The following is a 25351-nucleotide window of genomic DNA, read 5'->3' as shown; positions in this document are numbered from 1 at the left end:
GATAGGCCAAGAGACAAGGCCACATTGGATTTGGTAACTCGGTAATGAAGCAGGCCAGGTGTTAGATTTGGAGGTAGGTGAGCACTTTGGTGATAGTGACAATTCAGTTATGTTTACTTTAGTGATGGGAAGGGACAGGTATATACCGCAGGGCAAGAATTGTAGCTGGGTGAAAGGAAATTATGATGCGATTAGGCAAGATTTAGGATGCATAGGATGTGGAAGGAAACTGCAGGGGATGGGCATAACTGAAACGTGGAGCTTGTTCAAAGAACAGCTACTGCGTGATCTTGATAAATATGTACCTGTCAGGCAGGGAAGAAGTGGCCGAGCGAGGTAACCGTGGTTTACTATAGAAGTTGAATCACTTGTGAAGAGGAAGATGGAAACTTATGTAAAGGTGAGACATGAAGGCTCAACTAGGGCACTTGAGAGTTACAATTTAGCCAGGAAGGACATAAAGAGAGAGCTAAGAAGAGCCAGGAGGGGACATGAGAAGTCTTTGGCAGGTAGGATCAAGGAAAACCCTAAAGTTTTCTACAGGTATGTCAGGAATAAAAGAATGACTAGGATAAGATTAGGACCAGTCAAGGACAGTAGTGGGAAGTTGTGCGTGGAGTCCGAAGAGATAGGAGAGGTGCCAAATGAACATTTTTCGTCAGTATTCACACAGGAAAAAGACAATGTTATCGAGGAGAATACTGAGATACAGGCTATTAGACTAGATGGGATTGAGGTTCATAAGGAGGTGGTATTAACAATTCCTAAAAATGTGAAAATAGATAAGTCCCCTGAGCCGGATGGGATTTACCCTAGGATCCTCTGGGAAGCTAGGGACAAGATTGCAGAGCCTTTGCATTTGATCTGTATGTTGTCATTGTCTACAGGAATAGTGCCAGAAGACTGGAGGATAGCAAACGTTGTCCCCTTGTTCAAGAAGGGGAGTAGAGACAACCCTGGTAATTATAGACTAGTGAGCCTTACTCCTGTTGTGGGCAAAGTTTTGGAAAGGATTACAAGAGACAGGATTTATAATTATCTAGAAAGGAACAATTTGATTAGGGATAGTCAACACGGTTTTGTGAAGGGTAGATCGTGCCTCACAAACCTTATTGAGTTCTTTGTGAAGGTGACCAAAGAGGTGGATGAGGGAAAAGCAGTTGATGTGGCGTATATGGATTTCAGTAAAGTGTTTGATAAGGTTCCTCAAGATAGGCTATTGCAGAAAATATGGAGGCATGGGATTGAGGGTGATTTAGCGGTTTGGATCAGAAATTGGCTAGCTGTAAGAAGACAGAGGGTGGTGGTTGATGGGAAATGTTCATCCTGGAGTTCAGTTACTAGTGGTGTATCGCAAGGATCTGTTCTGGGGCCACTGCTGTTTATTATTTTTATAAATGACCTGGATGAGGGCGTAGAAGGATAGGTTAGTAAATTTGCAGATGACACGAAAGTTGGTGGAGTTGCGGACAGTGCGAATGGATGTTGCAGGTTACAGAGGAACATGGATAAGCTGCAGAGCTGGGCTGAGAGGTGGCAAATGGAGTTTAATGTGGAGAAGTGTGAAGAGCTTCACTTTGGAAGGAGCAACAGGAATACAGAGTGCTGGGCTAATAGTAAGATACTTGGTAGTGTGGATGAGCAGAGAGATCTCAGTGTCCATGTGCATAGATCCCTGAAAGTTGGCACCCAGGTTGATAGGGTTAAGAAGGCGTACTGTGTGTTAGCTTTTATTGGTAGAGGAATTGAGTTTTGGAGCCACGAGATCATGTTGCAGCGGTACAAAACTCTGGTGCGGCCGTACTTGGAGTACTGCGTACAATTCTGGTCGCCGCATTATAGGCAGGATGTGGAAGCATTGGAAAGGGTGTAGAGGAGATTTACCAGAATGTTGCCTAGTATGGTGGGAAGGTCTTATGAGGAAAGGCTGAGGGACTCGAGGCTGCTTTCATTAGAGAGAAGAAGGTTAAGAGGTGACTTAAGAGAGGCATACAAGATGATCAGAGGATTAGATAGGATGGACAGTGAGAGTCTTTTTCCTTGGATGGTGATGGCTAGCATGAGGGGACATAGCTTTAAATTGAGGAGTGATAGATATAGGACAGATGTCAGAGGTAGGTTCTTTATTCAGAGAGTAATAAGGGCATGGAATGCCCTGCCTACAACAGTAGGGGACTCACCAACATTAAGAGCATTTAAATGGTCATTGGATAAACATATGGATGATACTGGAATAGCGTAGGTTAGATGGGCTTTAGATTGGTTTCATAGGTCAGCGCAAAATCAAGGGCCAGAAGGGCCTGGACTGTGCTGTAATGTTCTATGTTCTACCTTGATGACCGTGGGGACAGGAGGCCCAGGTCAGATACTGTTGAGATCCACATCACAAATATAACACTAGAAGTCAAAGGGCAGAGCATCTGGCTTTACAATGGATATACTAACAGATTCTGAGGAAGCTTGCTTTGTGTAGACTTACAGATTTCCAGGCGGTTTTTTTCTAAATAAACCTGGACAAAGAGAGAAGCTGACAGGAAAGTAGTTACTTTTCTGAGCAGCAGGGAAAAATGCTGGTTTTTTTTGCTAACGACCAGGAAGAAGGTTTGTGAAAGGTATTTCTCTGGATAAAGAGGAATCTGAAGAGACCCAAGGATCCTGAAAGATTTATCCTGGAGTGGCCAGGGGAAGAATCAGAGTGAATCATGCTGCTGGTGATGGGTTTGTTAATTCTCAGAAGATTGAGGGAAGGGATCTTCAACAGTCACTGGATAATTCAGTGAAATGGAGAGAGTTGAATCCACAATGGAAGTCACTTCTGACTGTTTTCTGAAAAAAACTGCAATTCTGCAGAGACAGTGTGCTACACAGCATAAATGCAGTGAGAGGTTACTGGTTGTGTTCAGATGAGTAAGGGCCATCTTGTCTGTAGTTTAGCTTATTTGCCTACTAAGTAATGATCAGTTGACGTTATTACAGTAAAAGTTGCCAAACTTAAAATCTTGCAGTGGGGTTCCTTTATGTTGGTCACTGGAATTCAATTCTTTTGTTATTGGTCTCTACAGGGATTGTAACAGTGCTCAAGATCAAGTTTATTAATAGCCTTTTTTATTCACTGTGCAGTCAGCAGGAATACAGCAATAATTTGCCACAGTTACTGAGGTGTGTGTGGGGTTGGGTGAGATGGGGAAAGTGAAAGATTTGGGGCTGTTCTGGAGCAAGATTTCAGATGCATTTTGCTGTGTTATGCTTGATACGTAACTATTTGCAGTCTTGAAATAGAATAGTGTTATTTAGTTTAACTACTTTCTCCAAAACAGCAAGACGTCCCAGGATTCTCTCTTTAAAACAACAGGAGAGGCCAATTACAGAGAACACTGAATTGTTAAATGAGACTTACTTTGAATCATGGCAGAAGCTATACATATAGCTGCAGAACATTGAGCAACTCATTCTGGCACTATAAATACATGTAGAAAAATGCATTGCCCATTTTGAGAGTGGCTTCCTACAGTCCCTTTAATAACTACAGATTAGCTGCTCCAAGCTACTGCCAACGGGTGGAATGAGCCCTGCCTGTCATCACCAAAATTGAAAATAGCGATTGGACTTGTATGCACAAATGAAATTACATCGCAACAACAGATCATAATGAAGCTGACTATTGTTCACTGCAAAATGAATATACACTGCTCTATATAAGCAAATGTTTAATTTAAAAAAAATTCATTATTTGTATCAAGTTTTCCATTTCATGATTAAGTGAAATAACGTGGGATCATTTATGTTTTCAACTAATCCACTGCCGCCCACAGGTTATCGGACATACAACCCAAATCACCTCTCAGCAGAATCTTTCTGATCTTGATTGGTTTCTCATCCACAAATTTCATCAATTTTTGTTCTAACTTTAGCTATTGCGTTAAACACCTCTCTCAAATTATTATTTTGGCGAACAGAGTTTAAATGACACAGATAAGGGCTTAGAAGAACGGCCCTGCCTGTCATCCAGTGATTACGACGACATCCTCACAGTAAAGTCAGTTCATAGTTTTGTCACGGAATTGAAATGCCTGTTAGCTAATCAGTGAATGCTCGAGCAAAATGCTGGAAAGCCAGACAGAAGGAACCAGGCTATTGTTTTTAAATGGTGAAAGGTCAACTGGAGGAATTTTGTGGTGAGACAATTTTTTTTTGGAAATAAGGCTTTGATTCATCAAAGATTCTGAAAATCAATCTAGCTAACAACCCAACAAAAACATTGCAGTATAATGGAAACAATTGCCGCTATCTCTGCAATACTTAACTAACACTTCATTTCCAAAAATAATTTATTCGGGATGAAAAATTCAACTTATTTCCAGAATAAAAAAACTAGAGTTGACTAGACTGTCCTCTAACTTTGTTCACCGTTTTGTAAGATCTTAAATCTAAGTGTGTGCTATTGGAAGACAATGCAATAATGTAAAAAGATATTGCTACCTTTACACTAATGACCTGCTTCCAAAGGTTGCCTTCTTGCAGTGAGATTAATCACATCAGAATGTGATCATGCAGCACTTCTTACGATCAGCAATCAGAAAAACAGAACCATTGTGATGACTATTGTATGGATTTTTCACATCACATCCCAAAAATTGCTCTAAATTTGATTGCTTCCAAAACCAACTCAATAACAGTATGACAGAGTCTAAAAACATGATGTGGAGAAGCCAGCACTGGACTGGGGTAAACACAGTAAGAAGTCTCACAACACCAGGTTAAAGTCCAACAGGTTTATTTGGTAGTAAATGCCACTAGCTTTTGGGGTTTGCCCGAAAAAGGGGCAAAAGCTAGTGGCATTTACTACCAAATAAACATGTTGGACTTTAACCTGGTGTGAGACTTCTTTCTGATTCTAAAAACACACAGAGACCTGATGACCCTATGCAGCTATTTCTGAAATACATTGCTATCACTTTCATACCTATGGATGGCCAATGTCTGGTCCCCAAGGCCAACAGATAACACACAGGTAAATGCATTAGTTTTGTACATTAGTGCTTCAGGTTCCTCTAAAACTAGAAGCATTGGTAAACACTTTCAGGCGTACACAGACACATGATATACTATATTTGTACCACTGCGTACATGGTGCTGCTGCAAATTTTGGGGAGTGGTAGAGGGTTAAGTGCATAATGTCAGTATAAACTGGGGCATGCTGATCACCCACATAAATTGGGGCCTGCATAAATACACTAGCATTATACATTTTTCATTGCATTTATTGGTCCCATTTGCACCAATCAATAAAAAACCTTCTACAACTGGTGGTAGCGAGATCTGCAAGTATGGTGGAGAAGTGTAACATATGGAACTAATTTCTCACACAGCAGGACTACTGTTTAGCAATCAAACATTTCTTACCCTCAGTTCTATAATCCACGCAATGATTCATTAGGTAATTCAAACTACTACTCCCCCACTGGTTCATCTGACTGTTCCTCCAGCATTACTACATGAAGCATTTAATAATCTTTAATCAAAAAACTAACACACTTATCTGTCTTGTAACTCAATTATCACAATTATATAAAATAAAGTTAAAAAATGGATTATTTTAGAAATAACAAAATGTTTTATGCAATCCCTGGTTTCTTAATAAAGCTGGAACTACGACAGACTGGAAGAACAATGAAAGGTTTGTGGTTATGCCTGCAGACAAAACTTTACAGCCTTACCAGTTAGTCAAAGGGGGGGGGTGTGTGGATATAATTGTGAACCATTCCTGCAATACTTTTTAACCAAAAAAGGACACAGAGATTTAGCATTCATCGATTCATGATTCAGAACACAGTCATACAGATGCAATGAGCAGTGGAGCTCTTGCAAACTTTACAGCATTGGACATTCCCCAAGGTTACAATATCAATAATGCATGCAAATCAAGAGACACATTAAGGAGGAATGTTTTTGAATAAGGGAAGGTGGTGTCAAATATAAAATTAACATCTAATTCTCCCTTCTCGTAATATTCAAGAGCAAATGCCTACAGTGCTGCCATGCAAGCAGTCCACCACTCTGACCATCCACATCCCTGTTCCAAATCCTGGGAATGGTTATTTTAATAGGAGTGGGTGCCTATCCCATAATAATGCAGCAGGGATATCCACCTAATAGAGGCAATACAATCTCAGAACGGCAGTGGATGCTTCTGGCACGAGGAGTCAGGTCTTTGTATCAGGCCAAAGAAAAATGCTATATAAAAATTCCACTCTATAAATTATCAATCGCTCTGAGATCCTTCATTACTTGATTATTTTTCCTGGGGCTCCAAAACAGGTACAGTCCCTGCTGGGTCAATTAGGAATTACTGGTGATATTCTCGGGTAAGCCTGGGAAAAGCAGCCAGAGTACTTGCATGAAAACTTTACACGGGTAAACCACAAGTGTAGCAGGCAGAAGCAGCTCCGCGTTCTCTGACTCTCACCCAGCCAGAGTCATCACAGAATTACACAATAACATTTGTGCAATTTCTGGACTGTATGCTTATTTATGACTTGCATGTGAAAACCATTATGGAGCAAGAAAGCTTTAAATATGCAAAGTGGCTTAAATTACGGGTGGCACGGAATGTAAAAGCGGAAAACAATTTTGATGATTCCAAGTAAATACATCACATTTTAAAGTACTAAGCGACACCAACTATGAACATTCCACACCAACTCAAAACATTCCATGTTCAATCCCTGTTGAGAGTTGGATTTAAAGTAGGGCGACAGATGCAAGTTTGGCTGCGACTGCCACCTATTTCCAATTGAATACAACCCACTTAGGCTTAAAAATCAACAGTGGGGACATGGTTTACTTACTGAAGTGAGCGTTGTCTGTGGTGTTGCATCATCATAAAGCAGCATTTCCCATTAAATCAACAGGAAAAAGGAGAAAAACAAAAAGTCAAAAATAATACTTTCAAAGCTTACTGGAATGTTAGACCTAAAGCAGTCACATTTTTGAATGGTTTCTATTTACAAAGACAAAGGACTTAGATAGCCAAGAGGCGAAGAACGTAATTTTTAATACAGATTTCATCCAGGCTGTGGCACTTTATTTTAGCCAATTCAAATTCTTCCTAAGGAACAATCGATTCATTTTGCCTACATTCCATAACCTGCGAACATCTCAAAAGTACTTCTCCAGTTATCTGGCAGAATCTCCCGAAAAATGTTAAAGCTCTACAGTCATGATAGAAAATCCTATGAAAATGGACACTGTTTTCAGCCCGAGAAGATGTACTATGCATAAGATGGTTATGGTTCAACGTGATTAAAGTAACAACGCTGATCTGTACAAAAAATGTTACACAAACACATAGGCCGGAATTTTACTGGCACGCTCGACCCGATTCCGCAGGTGGTCAAGGCACGGAGAACATCATTCTCTGTCGCCTTGGGTGGGATCGTATGAAACTCAGGTGGACATGCTGCTAAAATTCCACTCATGCAGTGCCTAAAGTATTTACAGTGGCAGATGGTAAAACATAAGTGATGTCTTTAAAATCCAAAGATCCAACTGAGCAATAGCTTGTACCCAATCTACCATCACCTCACCCCGCCAGCAAACCTTGTTCTCACTCTGGGCAATTTCTCCTTCAACTCCACTCACTTCCTCCACATAAGAGCTGTTGCTATGGAGACCCGCACGGGTTCCAGTTAGGCCTGCCTTTTCATGAAACACACATTACTCCAGTCTGACCTCGAATCCTTCTCTCATCTCTTTTATCGATATATTAATGATTGTATTGGTGCTGCCTCCTGCTCTCACCATGAATTAGAAAATCTCATCATCTTTGTTTCTAATTTCCACCCTTCCCTCACCTTCACATGGCCGATCTCTGATTCTTCCCTTCCCTTCCAAAACCTCTGACACTATTTCTGGAGATAGGCTAGTTATTAATGTTCATGACCAACCCCTAGACTCCTGTAGCTACCTCAACTACGTGTCCTCACACACTGCTTCCTATAAGAACTCCAATTGATTCCCCAGTTTCTCTATCTCCATCACATCTGCTCCGATGAAATAACCTTATACACCAGTACTTCCATTGTATTGCCCTTTTTCTTCAACTGAGGACTCCCACCCAGCACAATTAACAAGGCCTACCAACATATCCAACCCATTTCATGCACTGCTGCTTGCACCTCTTCTTCTTCCTCCCTGAACCCCGACAGGGTTCCCCTTGTGCTGACCTTCCATTCCACCAGCCATCATATGCATTAGATCATCCTGCCATTTCTGCCAGTTTGGTGCATCATTAAACATACCTTCCCCTGCTCGCTCTCTCTCTACTGATACCCTAGTCCACTCCTCATTCAGCCCCAATATCACTACTGTTCCTTATGGCACCTTTCCTTGCAAGTTAGGAGGTGCAATACCTGTCCTTTCGCTCCTCCCTTCTCTCTGCCCATGGCCCCAAAAATCTCCTTCCAAATGAATGAATGATTGAATGTAGTTCTTTCAATTCAGTACGAGTGATCTCCTCTACACTGGGGAGACCGAATGTAGATCGGGTGACTGCTTTGTGGAACACCTTTCAGTCTGCAAGTAGGATCCTGGGCTTCCAGTTGCTTGTCCTTGTAATTCCCCACCTTGCTTCCATGCTAACCTTTCTGTACATGGTCTACTAACCAGTTCCAGTGAAGCTCAACAGAAGCATGAGAACAGAACCTCACCATTTGACATGGCACCCAACGGCCTTCTGGACTAAACATCAAGTTCGATACCTCTGCCTCCATCTTTTTTTCTTATTTCTTTTGTTTTGCTGGGTTGGTCTTGCCTTGTTTCTTTCTTTATCTCTTTAATAGATGGTTTTCACATAGCCATTCATGTCCCTTGTTTCTTTACTGCGTTCAATTCCGGCCTCGAGTGACTGTGTGGAGTTTGCACGTTCTCCCCATTTCTGCGTGGGTTTCTTCCAGGTGCTCCAGTTTCCTCCCATACTCCAAAGATGTGCGGGCTAGGTTGTTTGGCCATGCTAAATTGCCCCATAGTGCAGGGTAAATATGTGGGGTTACAGAGTTAGGGCCTCGGTGGGATTGTCGTCGGTGCAGTTTCAATGGGCCAAATAGCCTCCTGCACTGCTGGGATTCTACAATTCTCTGATCTGAAGCAACTCAGGATGCTGTTTCCCTTATTTTATCCACATAACTGTAATTCCTCATCACTATTCTAGTAAATCTCTTCTGTACCCTCTTCAAATTCCTCATGTCCTTCTGAAATGATGGTGCCCAGAATTAAGACAGAATATTTCATGACTATTCTCTATCCGTTCCTTCCACTTTTGCTCTTCCCTACAACTAAATCATCATCCACTCTCTCAAAACTTTTCAGAATTTTAAAGGCATCTATTAGTTCCCTGCACAGCCGTCTCTTTTCAAGAGAAAAAATACACCATGTTCAACCTTTCCTGATAGTTATAATCTCTCAGTTCTGGTATCATTCTTGTAACCCTATTCTGCACTCTTGCCAATTCCCCTGTATTTAATTCATAGTATGTCAACTAGAATTGCACACGATATTCTAGGTATGGTTTAACTAACGTTCAATACAAGTTCAGCCTAACCCCTCTATTTATCAATTCTATACATTGGAAATAAATCCTTGTGCGTCATTTGATTTTTTAACGATATTAATAGGTGACATGTATTTGTACTCTCAGAATCCTTTACTCCTTTACTTCATTTCAAATCACATATTCTTATTAATAAGTGACCTTATTTCCCTTGTAAAATGTGATACCTCATATTTATCCATGTTAGAATTCATTTGTCAAGTATCTGCCCATTCTGCATGTTTATTCTTATATTTTAATTTGTTCCAATTTTTCTAAGTATTGACTCCTCCAACTTGACTCCATCTACAAATTTCAAAATTGTGTATTTGGTTCCAAAGTTGAAACCCTAAATATAAATTGTGAACAATGATATCAATACTGATCCTTTTGAGAAAGGACTACAATTTCCTGCTGCAATTCTGAACAGTTGCCCTTTGTTAATCTGATTTGTCTTACGGCCAGCTAGCTACTCATCTCTGACTCCACAAGCTCTGGACTTATTCACTAGATAGTATGTGGCACCTTATCAAAGGTCATTTCGAAATCTAGATAAAATATATTAGGAGGCAGAGGTATGAGGAGGGGGCTGTTAGGGTGGGTGGAAGAGGACAAAGAGGGTGGGGAAAGCAGGGGAGCAAAGGAGGAGGAGAAATGGATAGGAAGAGGTACAGAGAAGGCAGTGGCGGCAAAATGGAAGATGAGGTGGTGGAATGAGGATGACAACAAACTGGAATGATGGGAGGAACAGGGAGGTGAAATGGAAAGGAGGAGGAGGAGGAGGAGGAGGAGGAGGAGGAGGAGGAGGTGAAATTGGAGTGAAAGCGAGGAGATAGAGAAGAGGAAGAGATGGGAAAGGAGGGAAAAGGAGAAGATGATGGTGAGGAAAAAGGGTTCGCCAATTCATTTTGTTTATTCTAACATTTAGCTGCGTCAGTATGACTCTATTGGTAGCACACTCGCCTCTGAATCACAAGGTTCCAGGTTCAAGTCTCACTACAAAGCTTGAGTGCAAAAAATCAAGTCTTGATACTCCAGTGCAGTACTGATGGATTGCTGCAGTGTTTCAGATGAGACATTAAACTCAGGCCCCATGTGCCTGATCGGGTGGATGTAACATTCTTAAGGCAGTTTTTTTGAAGAAGAACAGGGGAGTCACCCCCACTGTCCTGGCCAATATCGATCCTTCAAACAACATCACAAAATACAGGCTGGTATTTTGTGGTTATTACACTTGTGTTTGCTGAGTGAAAGCCAGCTGGCATGTTTCTTACATTACAACAAAATGACCACACTTCAAAAACACCTCATTGGCTATAAAGCGCTTTGAGACATCTGGTGGCCATGAAAAGAGCTACGTAAATGCAAGTTGTTTTTCTTTTCCATTATAAGTACATGCGAGTATGAAGAGCAACAACTGGGGAATGGAGGGTAAAGCATGGGCATTAACTGGACCAGGGCAAACATAATTCAGTATATCTTTTAAAATCTTACGATCTATCCCTAATTTAACACTGCCATTATAAATTGCTGTGTGCCTATTTATATTTGGGATCAAGAACTTCAACATTATTGTAAATACTTGAATTTGTGCATAGCCATGAACGACAACAGGAGAGAATGGTTTGTTCAACAAAGTCGTTTGGAGGGCCAGAACAATTAGCAGGACATGAGAGAAAAGATAGGGGGAGCTGAGCAATGCTTGGCAGCTTGAAGGACCTGTGACAACCATCCAGCTCAGGGTCAATGGAAAGGGTGAATAGTTGGCCGTTTGTCCAAGAGGCTGATGGGAAGAGCACTCAAAAACAGGGAATTAAATTGGGGAAAGAGAACAGTTGTGGTGATCTAGAGGCTGACCGACAGTGGCTGACAGTGTGAAGAACTGGGCAGCAATTGGTGGCTAGAGACAGGGTGAGGGGGCAACACAGCTATCCAGAATTGGAGCACTGCCAACACATTAAGACTTCAGGAGGTGTACGAAATCAGGCAGGAAATAAATTATTAAGCTGCATACTTTCAAAACCAAAACATGCTCAGTGACTGAATTGTGTAATTGCCTCTGACTGCATGACAAGTTTGCAAATGAACTTTGCATACAAAATACAGTCATATGAAATCATTAAAACATTGACACAAAAGATGTGATGAGAGGAAGTCAGAGAAATGGTTCAATAGGAGTGCATTTCAAAACCAAATTAACTGCTGCAGAGTATTTTCAGGATGTCCTGAGGATATGAAACGTGCTATCTAATTGTAAGTTGTGTTTTCTTTGAACTTTCGAATGAAAGACCGTGGAGTTTATGCAGTGTGAATTGCTTATATTTACTGGAAATGTTATTGTACAACCAGCCAGTAGTTTGTGTGCAAAAACTGCAGGGCTTTACCAAATTTTCAAGTTTCCTCCTCAATTTGGGAATGCACTACATGGGGAACCTGAACTTCTGTCACCCCACTGCAAAAGGAGCTAGCTAATTTCTAATTTACTAACTTTGCAACAAGAATAAACGGCACTAACCTTCAGCTGTGGGCAAAGGACCATGCTGGTCTCCTCCAGGTCCATTGGAGCCATGTGGATCAGACTGATGAGCTTCATCTAGAAGTAAAATTATTGATCATAAAAAAAATCTACCACAACTCTACCATAAACATGAAAATGTAATGGTTCCCCCAGTGGCCCAGCGCACAAAGTGAATATTGCCAATGGGAGCATCACATTCAATTCCGATCACAACCTAGTCAGATATGGAATGTGGATGAAAATATGATTAGGCTTGGATGTGATGCCCACCATACCCCACCTGACCAATGGATGGCACAGTGGCTAGCACTGCTGCCTCACAGCGCCAGGGACTCAGGTTCAATTCCCAGCTGGGTCACTGTCTGTGTGGAGTCTGCACATTTTCCGAGTCTGTGTAGGTTTCTTCCAGGTGCTCTGGTTTCCTCCAATAATCCAAAGATGTGTGGGTTAGGTGGATTGGCTAACTTGCCCCTTAGTGTTGGGGGACTAGGATAATAAATGCATGGGGTTTTGGGGATAGGACCTGGGTAGGATTGTGGTCAGTGCAGACTCAATGGGCTGAATGGCCTCCTTCTGCAGTAGGGATTCTATGATTCCATGATATTCATGGTCAAGGCTCATACATGAATATCAGCAAATTGGATGAGATATGGTAAAATCATATAATGCACTGTAAGGAGAAGGGGGAGGGGATGAATTGATGAGGCTTGCTGTCATTTAAATATATATAGACACAAGAAAATAATACAATAATGATATATTTATTTACTCCTATGATGGTGGTACGAAAATGACTTGAATACACAATATAAAACTTGCAGACAAGTTAGAAAAATGTGCTTTGGAATTTGCTATCACGCAATAATTTATTAGCACATTTTTTTTACACTTATTGCCAAACTTTGAAACTAATTACAGCAGTCCACCCATTGATATCTGCACAGTGGAAAATGTGCCAACAGCTCCCAACTACTTCAAAATTAATTGTAGCAGAGAGAAATATGAAAAATATTATAGCAGTATTTGTTTCCTTGTGCAAAATGCCTTCTCACCAAATGTTTTACATCGCCTGTGGGCTTTTCAACCACAGCTGCAGTTTGTCAGTAATACTGAAATGTTTATGAACATAACTACAAGCGTCAGGATTAATACTGCATGAAATTTATTACGCAAGGCATATGATTTATGATTAGCACCCACTCTTCCAAGTTATTCTGTACTATACGTATTCTGTAATTTATTTATGATTTTGGTACAAATTCATAGTAGTCTCCTCAGTGATAAATACATCTTAAATGCTTCACTTTCTGCCCTATTGTCTGTGCCTCTGTTCTTGGAGGGGTCTGTGACTGAGGACTTTGACCATTGCAATCATTCATTAAGTTTCCATTCCACTTTACATCCCTTTACTAATGCAAAGACAATTGCTGGACTACTAGTGCCAGTCATCCTTTGGTACTTCGCCAACATGATCATTCTTCATACCACAATCTCGGCAGTGGTGTTGATAGGTTATTTGGTGATAGGGAGCAGTGCAGCAGATCTGCAACTTTGCACCTCTATTGCCTCCTTTGATTCCAGCAGTATCACTGTGCTGTCCAACATTCAACTCCAGACGAGTAAAAACATCCTTCAACTCAACTTTAGCAAGACTTAATTCTATTCTGCTCTGACTACAAATAGTCAGCCAATTCAGCCTCTATCTAAGACAGTGAAATTCTATTTTTTAAATCCCGAGCCAAGCTTAATAAATGAAATTCAATCCATGCTGAGACACCCACTCTCTTCCAGCAGGTAAAAAAATACAAAAGTGTGAGAACACGTACCAATAGCTTATTCCCTCCTGCAATCAGATTTTTGAATAGACCTTCCATATATAAAGCTGATCCTTCTTTACACCCTATATGTGGCTGCAACACTATATTCTGCACCCTCTCCTTTACTTCTCCCTGATGTACTCTATGAATGGTATGCTTTGTCTATATAGTGTGTAAGAAATAATACTTTTCACCGTATCCCAATACATGTGGCAATAATTACTCAAGCCAAATTAAATCAAAATCAAATCTTTGCCTTTCTTTATCCTATTCCAGGTGCCCCCCCAGCTCTATCCCGCTTAAAACACCAAGTAAATTGGTGAATTTGTGAACAAACAAATGAGACAGTCCTAGACAAAGTCGGAATTGGCAAATTTGTATATTGTGAGATGTTCTGAAGTCAGAAAGGACAATTGAGGTGATTTTTATATTAAAGTAAACATTTATTTTTAAAAAACGAAACAAAATTACAGTTAAATACAAAAATGGTTTCATACAGTTAACAGTACTTTAAAATAGTCCCAAAAGATCTCAACTTAAAAATCTCTAAGACTCATTGCCAAGCAGAAAAGGGAAGCTTAGCTCTGAGTGAAGTTTTAAGTATATACAATTCTGGTAATTTTATCAAAAAGTGCTCTTTTGCTCTTATAGTGTCCTCGGAGACTGATAGCAACTTGTTCTCAAGGTCTGGCCTTGTCCTCAATGTCTTCTGGGAGAAATGACCAGCTACCACACTGTCTTCCAAGCAGCTGCCCCCTCACACAGGCTTCAGTGTTTGTTTAAATGCATTCTTCCTTCCCTCTGATCCCTCAATCCTCTATTGTTTCATCCAATCTCTCAGAAGTTCCTTTTCCCCAGAACTGATCAACTTTCTTCACTTTCGCTCCTCTATTTTAAAAAGCTAACTTAAACCTATCTTTGTCTCACTTACTTAATATTTTCACAACTTGTAACTAACACAACCCACTTCAAAACTACTTGTCTCATTGCCTGATGTAAATTCTTATTGAAGTTCCTCTTGGTTTATTAACGTATCAAGACAACTTCTTAATGCTGCATTAGACCCTTTAAAGTTGCATTCAGTGTGTCTCGGAATCCAATTACAGCAATCACACCCTAGTCAGCCTGTTCTCCACTGCAATATTAACCAAAAGAAAAATATTCTAATTCCTCGCTTTCCTGACATTGTCCTTTCCTTCCTAACTTCCAAAATGCTGATTCTCACGTCCAAGTTACGTTCCGCAATCTTCTCCAGCACTGCATCCTATTATGCACTCTCTGCTCTTCTGACTCAATATCAGCAGCTTGCAGTTATATTGTGCCATTAACATAATGAAATATCCCAAGGCATTTCACAAGATTATTATAAAACAAAACGTGTCACTCAGCCACATAAGAAGGTATTATATCAGATGACAAAACACTCGGTTAAATGAGTAGTTTTTAAGAAATGTCTTAGAGGAGGAAAGCAAGGCAGAGAGGTGTAGAGGTGCCAGGTGGGTCCAGAGCTCCAGGGCCCAGGCAACTGAAGACACGGTTACTTATGGTGGAGCAATCAAAAGCAGGAGGTACTCAAGAAGCCAGAATTAGAGCAGCACAGATATCTTGAAAGATTGTCGGGTTAGAGGAAATCACAGAGATAGAGAAGGAAAAGGCCACAGAGGGAGTTATAAACAAAGATGAGAATTTCAAAATCAAGGCTGCATTTCTCCCAAAAGTGCTGAATTTGTGGGAGAACTCTTCTAAATCCCGACTGGTCTATCAGTTCAGCTTCTCACCTGAATCTCTGCACTGAAGAGGTCCCATTTGGAAATCTCATTAAAAACCTAGGGAAGTGGCCTATTTGTGCTGGAGTTTGATAGTTCTAGACTTCTGCGCACGTACAGTGGTCCCGATCTATCAGTCTCCCGTTTGCTGGCCAGCTCAATCGCTGGCCAGCCTCGGACCACCGGAGTGCTGCCCCTCCAACCCCCCCCACCCCCCACTTCCTCCCCACCAACCCCATAGGCCGATTGCAGCCCCCACAGCAATTCCTGGGCCAGCCCTGACCCTCCACTGTCCTGGAGCGCCCCGATGTCTAGGCCCTAACCCCCCCCTCACTCCAGCAGATTTCCTCCCCCTGCCTTCCCTGGCAGACCCTCCCTCCATCCCAGACCAATCTTGTCTGCAGAGTGGCAGCGGGACTGCCCCAGCCCCGATCATTCTTCGGCCCTACCCACAATAGGCCCTACCCCCTTGGCACTGCCCAATGCCACGTGACAGTGCCAAGATGCCCCCAGGCATAGGCACTTTGCCCCTTGGGCAGTGCCAGGGGCACAGGCTGGCACTGCCGGGTGCCATGCTCAACCCGGCCTTTTGGGGGGCCCCAATTGCCCCCTCTTTCATTCCGTCAGGGTCTCCCGCTACTTCCCTGAACGTGGGGAGCTAGTCTGAACCTCGCCAGAACGAAGTACTCCTGGCGGGATGGAAGATTCGATCAGGACCTGAATAGTCCCGATAATGAAGAAATATACATATTTAAAATACATGCAGAAAAGATTGAAATGACTTACTCACTTTCCCGCCGGTTTCCAGCGTGGTCTGACCGGTGACTGTTCGCCAGCTCTGGGAAATGCACATGCGTTTCCTGCGCATGCGCAAATACCTGTTCAAGGTCAGAGACACGTGTCTCTCACCACAACCCGACAGAAAAGTTGTGTGCTGCAATGGGAGAATCGCGGCCCAAGATTCTAGTTTACTGTCCATACTTCTCCCTCAAATGTCCATTCGGCTCAGGTCACAAAGTTATCAGGTACAGGCTGCTGCAGCAAATTCTCTTTCTAAGCCTATTTGTCATTTACAGAATCAGGTCATTTGGCTCACCAAATTTCAGCAGTTGTCATTACTAACATGAATGACCTGGGGTGCAAGCTTCCCATAATTGCATAGCGTGTTGGATCAGGCGAGAAAAGCTGTGTGAAGCTCGCTGGCTTTACAGCCGCTGTCTCGCCTGACGTAACAGCGCTCTTGCCACTTCACAGTGCAGGCGAGGCACATACAGCCATGTGGAGGGGCAGGGCATCCTGACCACCGCCACCGCCACCACCACCCCTCACACAGATATGGCCACCCCACCCCCAAAACGGACATGCGGATATGGGGAACAGTCCTCCAACAACCACATAAGAAAGGGACACCCACCCACATATCCCTCAGCCTACCCAGGGGAACCCCCACTGGACACTACCCACATCAATTCTCCAAGGGCACTGCCAAGGTGCCAATGGGGCAATAGCCAAGCATGTCCCTCAACTCCCAAGGGCTACAGGCACCAATGGACCCCTGGTGTGGTAAACACAGATGGCTTTTGCTTTTGAAAAGATGATTCACGCCAGCATGACATCATCATGCAACTGCGGAGAGGAGGAAGAAACACTGTAGGCAGACATTATCATAGAGGGAGTTATCATAGAACACCTATAGTGCAGGAGGAGGCCCTTCAGCCCATTGAGCCTGCACTGATAATAATCTCACCCAGGCCCTATCCCCATTACTCTATATATTTGCCCTGCTAATTAAATGCTAATTCATTTAAATATATAGAAGTCAGGTTCATGTCCAGGAAGACTGTGAACCTGATCATGTCACAGTGAGGGCAGTGGAGAGCGCAAACTGAGTTCGCATCAGGGCAAATCCAGTTTCTGGCTGCTCGCGAGATTTAGCAGTCATCAGGGGATTTGCGGGGCTAACGAGGCCGCTAGATTGTTTAAGCCCATGGCTCTTCTTGTTCCACATACTCTTAAATATTTATCCTTTCAAACAATTATTTCATTTTCTTCAAAGAGAAGTTTACAACAATGATCAGTAGTAACAAATTTCACAATCTAGCCATCACTATGGAAATTGCTTTTTTTCCTATTATAACTGTGTCCCCTCGTGTTATAATCATGTCAGACACAGGAGCAGGAGTAGGCCACCAGATCAAGCCTGTTGAACATTTAAATAGAGTACGGCCAATCCGCAATTTAACTCTATTTACTCACATCTGAACCATTTTCCACGATATCCTTACTTTGCAAAAATGGATCACTGCCATGCAAATTTCAAAGGACCCTTTTGTGGAAATGAGTTCCAAATTCTCACTAGAAAAAGTGCTCCCCAGTTTCACTACAGTGGAAGCAATCTAGTATAATTTAATCCTCCATAGTCTTGAAGATTTATTGCCTTAACCTTTTTAGCCACAAAGTATAAATAAGTTTTATATTATAATATATGTATATTTTGCACATAATAAAGATTATATGCACGCAAGAAAATATGCTTTTAAAACTTCTGTAATATGCTGTCAAAACTGTACATAGTACTTAAACTTGAATTGAATGACGGTTTTATACAAATTAATTAATGCCTCTTTCCATCTTTAAAAGACCCATCAAAACAATTTTTTGGCTGTGTCTTCAATCACCTGTACAACTTTCCACCACCTGCTCCTCCACCTGGAAAGTGCCTTGGGATGTCTTGGGACATGAAAGGCTCTCTATAAAGATAATCTGTAGCTGCTGTCTACACAGACACACTTCCAGCAGGTGTTGCTGAATAGTGATCAGACCAGTGGCTGATTTTCCTCACCCTGTTTGAGCCACATTGTACGCAAGCTGTAGTGCCTAAACTAACATCTTTATTTGACAAGCTAAATCACCACAAACCAAGGATAGAACGCAGCACTTTACTACATGGTGCAAGTTACTCACTATCTTAGCCAGTTTAATTGAGTCATTGCAGAGTTTCTACAATGCCACCACTTATACATAAAGGTCTTCTTATCCATTTCGCAGGTGGACAAATCAAAAATGGATGCTGATCCCAGAAAGAAAGGATTGGGACTACCTGTGAGTGAGTTCCAGCAGGAATGAAAATAATCACCCTCCAATGAGCCAATATGATGACATGGTCAGTATCTGGAGCTGCTTAAAACATTTTTTTCTCTAACTGCTGCCTACATCAACCAATCACTCCAACCCAAAACCATCTCCAGCAAAGGTCACAGCACATTCAAACTGCACTGCCTATTGCTAAATTCTGGATCCCATGGTATTGGCTGTTTTCCAACATCAGCACCTTTTTTCAGGTTTGCAATTTTTTTTTCTCTCTTTACTACCAATATTTCCAGCCTCTTCTGTTGACCAACCCCCGAGTGAAACAAAAATATTTTTGGGCTTGATGACAAAGTCAGTTGAGTCTTAGCTGAAAAAAGGGAACAAAAACAAATGCCAAACAGTTTTTGAATTAAGAATATTATAACACTAACTATAAAGTGAAGCTCTATTTGACAAAGTGACTGCGAAATTATTCCAGTGAAAATATACCGTTTAACAAAAATAAAAAGACAGATATATTCATGTGGAATGCATGATGAGGATCAATGACTCCCCAGGAAATAACTGGATCCACAAATTCAGTCAAGCTGACTAGCCAGACATGAGTCTATAAACATGCCAGTTTAAAAATACAAACCTAGCGAGTTGGGTTGTTTTTCATGATAACCCACATTTCCGGATCTGTACATTATCTCTAACAAATATTAACTCAAACGTACCTTTGATGTTAAACTAGGCCACACTAAAATAGACCCACACCAGTGCCATGTTTATATGACCACTTTTATACGCTGATAGGTTTGGATGCTCACCAATAATGGTTGAATATCTCAAAAGACAATAAGCATGCAATAAACCTTACAGAGTCTGTGAAACCCCCTCTAGGAGGCCTTCTCAAACCAGTTTGACTTTCTAAAGAATGCAGTATAAAGGCAGCCCAGGAGGAAGTTTAAATTTGGTGTTTTATTACTGCTGTGCTTATTCTCTGTCTTGTGTAAGACCAGCCCAGGCTGTTACACAATTTATCTCAGACTTCTCTTCCAGCTTTTACTTCTCTTGAAAATATATGTTGGGCTAAAATTCCACAGACACTATTTTCCTCCAGGGTCTCTAGTCCATGTCAGCCCTGTACTGTGGCAAGGATAGTTTCATAAATGAGTTTCTTCATGTGCATTTTCCAGCACAACTTCAATGAATAGGAAAAAAAAAGTGGGAATGCTGGCTGATTTCCACCCCAACCCCCTCATGCCTGGGCATCAAGATCAAGAATTTTGCACTAACTGAAATCATATTAATTAATGTAAAACATAAATTAAACATGGCTAATAAGAGCCAAGGGAGGAAGGGAGTAGGAGAGGAAACAGGAATTGTGCAAGGCAATTAAATTATAGAAGTTTCCCAAGTTAATACAAAGTGATTTTGTAAATTAGACCTCTAAATAATAAAATGCTAGTTAGCCAACTTGAGATTGATCTACAGAATTGAATTTTCACCAGTTCAGTGTGCAGAATAAGGAAAACTTCCACTCCCCAAATCTGACTCGGGGAGAAACTCCACTGAAAGGTTGGCCCAAAGGAGCTTGGTAAGCAGGATACTGGCAAATGGCACTTGACAGCACTGTTAACTAAATCTTCCATTACTTTGCTGATGGTGACTAGTATTCTGATGGGGTTCTAATTGGTTGGTTAGTTTTGTCCTGTTTTGTGGACATGTCATTCATGGGCAATTTTCCAATTGATGGATAAATGCTAGTGTTGTAGCTATACCAAATCAGCACGACTAGGTACAGGTTAGCTCCAGCGGTGCTGTCTTAATACACTGTTGAAGTAAACACAGAAGGTCATCTTTAGAATCTTTGAATTAACAAGAAATGGTCTGGCATATATCTCGCTCTATCATCAAGCTGGGGATTAATCCTAGTTCAATGAAGAGTGCAGGAAGTGTGAACCTGGAGAAACCACAACACAGGATTACTTGCATGGTAAACAGCAGAAGCAGCATGCAATAGATTAGGGATTGCGCAACCAATGAATCAGATAAAAGCTCTGCAATCCTACCACATCCAGTCATGAATGGTGGTTTGCAATTAAATAACAAGAAAAACCTGCAAATATTCTCATCTCCAATCACGGGGTTGTCCAGCACATCAATGCAAAAGATACTGTTATGATAGCTGTAGCCATTATGAATGCTTGGCTCAGTTTCAAAAACTAATAATGAAGTCTGCTCAGCAAATGGTCTATTGATTCAGGAACGACTGAAAGTTTTAAGAGGCTGTAGTAACAGAATGTGCCTTTACAAATCATTAGGCACTTAAAGGGATTACTTTTTTTGAACGAGAGAATTTCTTTCTTTACAGTATCAATGACGTGTGTTTGAATTCAGTATTATTTGATTATTTGGAATTTACTTTTTCCCCAATAATTTTCAATAATTCCCATTGTTATTTTATGATTGATGACTGTACATAGTGCATGACGGATGAGTGACTATTGAGGATACAAGCAGACATGGAGGTGACATGAGAAATCTGAGGGGGATTGGTGACCTGAGGGGTGAGGTATAGGGGGCCTTTGAATGATGTTGGGAAATGGAATGCATGTGATGCTGTGATCCTTCTAACCAACCCGCCTTCACACTGTATTTCATTGTGTCTTGGAAAATGAACCCGTTCCATGTGAAAAGACAAAAATCCAAAGTCACATGTCGGTTAGGTGTGCATTTTGAAAAGATGCAGAAGTATATAGGTCAGTTTTTCCCAAGTCCACAGGGAAATTAAAAAAAAATCAGCCCCATTCTCAGTTTCTGGATCATTAGTCCAGTAACAAGACCATAGAATTATCATCCCAAATGATGCACTGCTATGAAAGTTCATGTGTCTGACTGCAACTTGCACTCTGAACTTTCACCAAATCAGTTACCATCAAATAGATAGTTGGTTCTATAGAAAACTTATATTATATAGCCTCTTTCAAACATGCTGGCACAGTGGTTAGCAACTCTACCTCACAGCACTGGAACCTGGGTTAAATTCCAGCCTCGGGTCACTGTCTGTGTGGAGTTTGCATATTCTCCTCACATCTGCATGAGTTTTCCCCGAGCGCTCTGATTTCCTCCCACAGTCCAAAGATGTGCAGGTTAGATTGATTGGCCATGCTAAACTAACCCTAGAGTTAGGGGATTAGCAGGGTAAATATGTGGAGTTACAGGAATAGGGCCTGGGTAGGTTGTGGTTGGTGCAGCTTCAATGGGCTGAACTGTCTCCTTCTGCACTGTAGGGATTCTATGATTTTATATCCCAAAAACATCTTATATTGTTTCACTTTTAAAGTGTGGTCACTGCTGTAATGTAGAGAAATGTGGCAACCCATTCGTACATAAAGCTGCACAGACACCAATTAAATAAACTATCAGAAATGTTGTGCTACCAGTCGAGTGATAATTGTTTGCAAAGACATCAGGACTTTCCTGTTCATCTTTAAATGGTGATGTGGGATATTTTATGGCTGCCTTAAGTGGCAGACAGCTGCCTCAGTTTAATATCTCATCTGAAAAATGGCACCTGAATTCATTGCTCCCGAAGTATAATATTATACTATGTGCTGGCATCTCTGCAGTCGGATATAAAGCTTACAACATTCTCAATCAAAAGCAAGAGTGTTAGTGCTCAAAAGTAATTTACAGTTTATTTAATATTAATGTCAGGTCCAGTGCAAACATGAAGATAAATTTGAAAGCTATATTTTAAAAAGTGAACAGAAAAGCTGTCAAGGTGGCTTCAACATACTATGTGACTTGGCATTTGAACTGTAGACTGTTACGCATTCGCATTAATTCTTATTAGCTCTAGTGAAGTTTTGTTGTATTAACGCCTTCACTGAAAGCGAGGACATAAGTCCTGGTGCAGAAAACCGAGAGAGAAGAAACAGCTATGCAAGAGAAGCTCTGTTGTTTTAAACCTCCATCACGTCTCCAAAACACAACATAAAAACTGGCAATGAGGACTACAAACATACGCTTGCTAGCCACCCAGGAAGAAGAAATTTACTGAGAAAAGTTGGAAAAAGAAAACCTCGAAAGGAAACCTTTTCACCAGCACGTGCTATTGTAAACTAACAGGCTAGGTGGAAATGAATAATGATAATCAGTCTTCAGAACAGATTAGACAGCTGTCTGTGATAAATAAGAGGTTGAAAATCAGATTGTTTTTTGCGTGCAAGGAAATCAAGGTAGCTGCCGAAAATACAGCTGTGAAGGATGAGTACAGGAAACTTCCATAGCAGAAAAATGCCAGGAGGTTTCATGTTGTGGGACCCTTGGACAAAAATGTGGAATGATGCAGCTCCCATGCTGAGTGTTTTGTCTATTTTGCGCAAGCAAACAAAAAGCTGAATTATGGAGCCAACTTTCTTGATTGTGATGGGGGGGGGAATGCTCCTCTATAGTGCAATCTGAAAAGTTAGGCATTAAAATGTACAAGCAAATGGTAGATTTTCTGCAAGCGCATTTTTCACTGAAGCCCTTGGTAACTGCAGAGCACTTTAGATTCCATAAAAGAACCAAGAAGGGGAGTCAATTGCACAATTCATGGCTATGCTTAAAAGACATGCATAGTATTGTAAATTTGGAGATTGCCACCACATGACACCATTCAGGACAGGTTTATTTGTGGCCCATGCAGCACAGCAATACAAAGAAGTTTTCAAATCAAGAGTAATCTCACTCTGCAGAAGACTATGGAAATTGAAGTTTTCTTGGAGCTGGCTGCAAAAGAAGATCTGCAATTCAGGTTGTATTCTCAAAAACACAATATGGCGGCTGAATTCACACCCAAGAATCTCAAGATTCATACATGTTACCAATGTGCAAAGCCAGGGCATTCTGCTGTTCTTGTAAAGTCATGGTAGGTCAAAGTTGTGGGAAAAAAGGACACACAGGAAGGGAGAGCAAGGTCAATGTAAAATTAAGTAGCAATATCAACCTAAGGCAGCAATTAAACAAAAAAAAAAGGGGGAAATGTCAATGCTGCACAAAAGGATTAAGAAAAATGAAGCGACTCTCAGTCAGAGGAGGAATGTGATAGCCATTGCTGGTACTACACACCAATACTGGGTCACTCCACTGCTAGATGGACAGCCAGTAAGGATGGAAGTTGACACAGGGCAGCAATCACATTGTTCTGTAGACAGTCGCTAACACCAAACTTAAACACATTCCCTTAAGGCTGTCAAAGATAGTGCTGAAGACATACACAGGATAAATGGTTCTACTGAAGGGCTGCACTGAAGTAGCTGGACCACTTAACAGGCAAACAGCAGATTTGCCTTTACATGTAGTAAAGGGAAACTATCCAGCATTGAGCGATCAACATGGCTGAAGATTCGGCAGAACTGGACTGAAGTCAACCTGATGACCAATGGAGAATCTGGCTTCATGAAAATAAGGAACACATTGTTGTGTTCAATGGAGAATTAAGGAGTGTGAAAGATATTACAGTTAAACTGAAAATAAATGAAGGAAGCCAAACAAAATGCTTGAAGGCAAAGTCTGTACCATATGCTATTAGGCCAAAGGTGGAGGCTGAGAGTGACTTGTGAAGTCTGGAGTCTTGGAACCTGTCAGCACCAGTGAATGGACCACTGCGATAATTTCAGTCATCAGGAAAGATTGATCCGTAAGGATTTGCAGGGATTTCCAGGTCACCATAAATCCAGTGGTATGTGCTGAACAGTACCCATTACCTCACACTGATGACTTGTTTGCGGGATTGGCAGGTAGCCAACATTTCAGCAAAATTGATCTGAGCCAAGCTTGCTTACAGCTGAATGTGAAAGAGTCATCCTAGGAAGTTGACAATTTTGACACGTAAAGGCTTGTTCCCCTACCATTGATTGCCATTTGGTATCAGCTCCTGCATTGTTTCAAAGAGCAATGAATCAGATTGTCAATGGAATGAGTGGAGCCCAGTGCTATCTGGATGACATCCTAGACACTGGAAGAGATGAAGAGGAACACTTTCAAAATCTGGATGCCACTCTCCAGAGATTGGGAGGCTACGGTCTAAAAGTTTGTCAGGACATGTGCGAGATCTTCTGATGATACTGCGCTGTTTTGAAATATTTTATGTTTAAGGTTGGACTGCTTTAAGATGCAATGTTTTTCTACACAGAGCCAATTTGTCTAGAAAGCCGGACGAGAAGTATTTTGTCATTTTGGATTCCCTGAACGACTGAGAAATGACAATGGACATCAATTCATCTCACAAGAAGTGAAAAAGTTTCTCACAAGACAATGGTATTAAGTCTGCACCGTGTCATTCTGCTATTAATGGACTAGTAGAACATTTTGTCCAAACCATGAAACATACTTTGAGAGCGACCAGGGACGCGGTTCACCGATCAAACTTAAGTTCCTACTGGTGTGCAGGAATATTACATATTCCATGACCATGATCCCTCCTGAATTGTTAATGATGAAAAGACAACCACGTTCCATGTTCAAACTGTTGAAATCTCTGAAAATTAAAGAGATTGTAGAACAGCAACAACCTGTACAAATCGAATGGCAGGAAAGC

The 25351-nt window shown here is 41.3% G+C and overlaps 1 protein-coding gene across 3 annotated transcripts in view; it reads right to left on the bottom strand.

Annotated features, from left to right (window-relative positions):
• The window catches only part of ror2 (receptor tyrosine kinase-like orphan receptor 2), a 250042-nt gene that overhangs the window by 70591 nt on the left and 154100 nt on the right, over positions 1–25351 (bottom strand). For 2 of the 3 annotated variants that reach the window (XM_080188746.1, XM_080188747.1), the window contains exon 2: positions 12102–12179. The exons of the other annotated variant lie outside the window; for it this stretch is intronic. In XM_080188746.1, coding sequence (XP_080044872.1) covers positions 12102–12179 — 78 coding nt within the window. The remainder of the gene's footprint in view (positions 1–12101; positions 12180–25351) is intronic. 3 annotated transcript variants of the gene reach the window in all.

This window comes from Carcharhinus amblyrhynchos, chromosome 5 (assembly GCF_965287045.1).
Source record: "Carcharhinus amblyrhynchos chromosome 5, sCarAmb.v2.hapA, whole genome shotgun sequence".
NCBI classification, from domain to species: Eukaryota; Metazoa; Chordata; class Chondrichthyes; order Carcharhiniformes; family Carcharhinidae; genus Carcharhinus; species Carcharhinus amblyrhynchos.
This window is presented reverse-complemented; position numbering and strand designations above follow the sequence as displayed.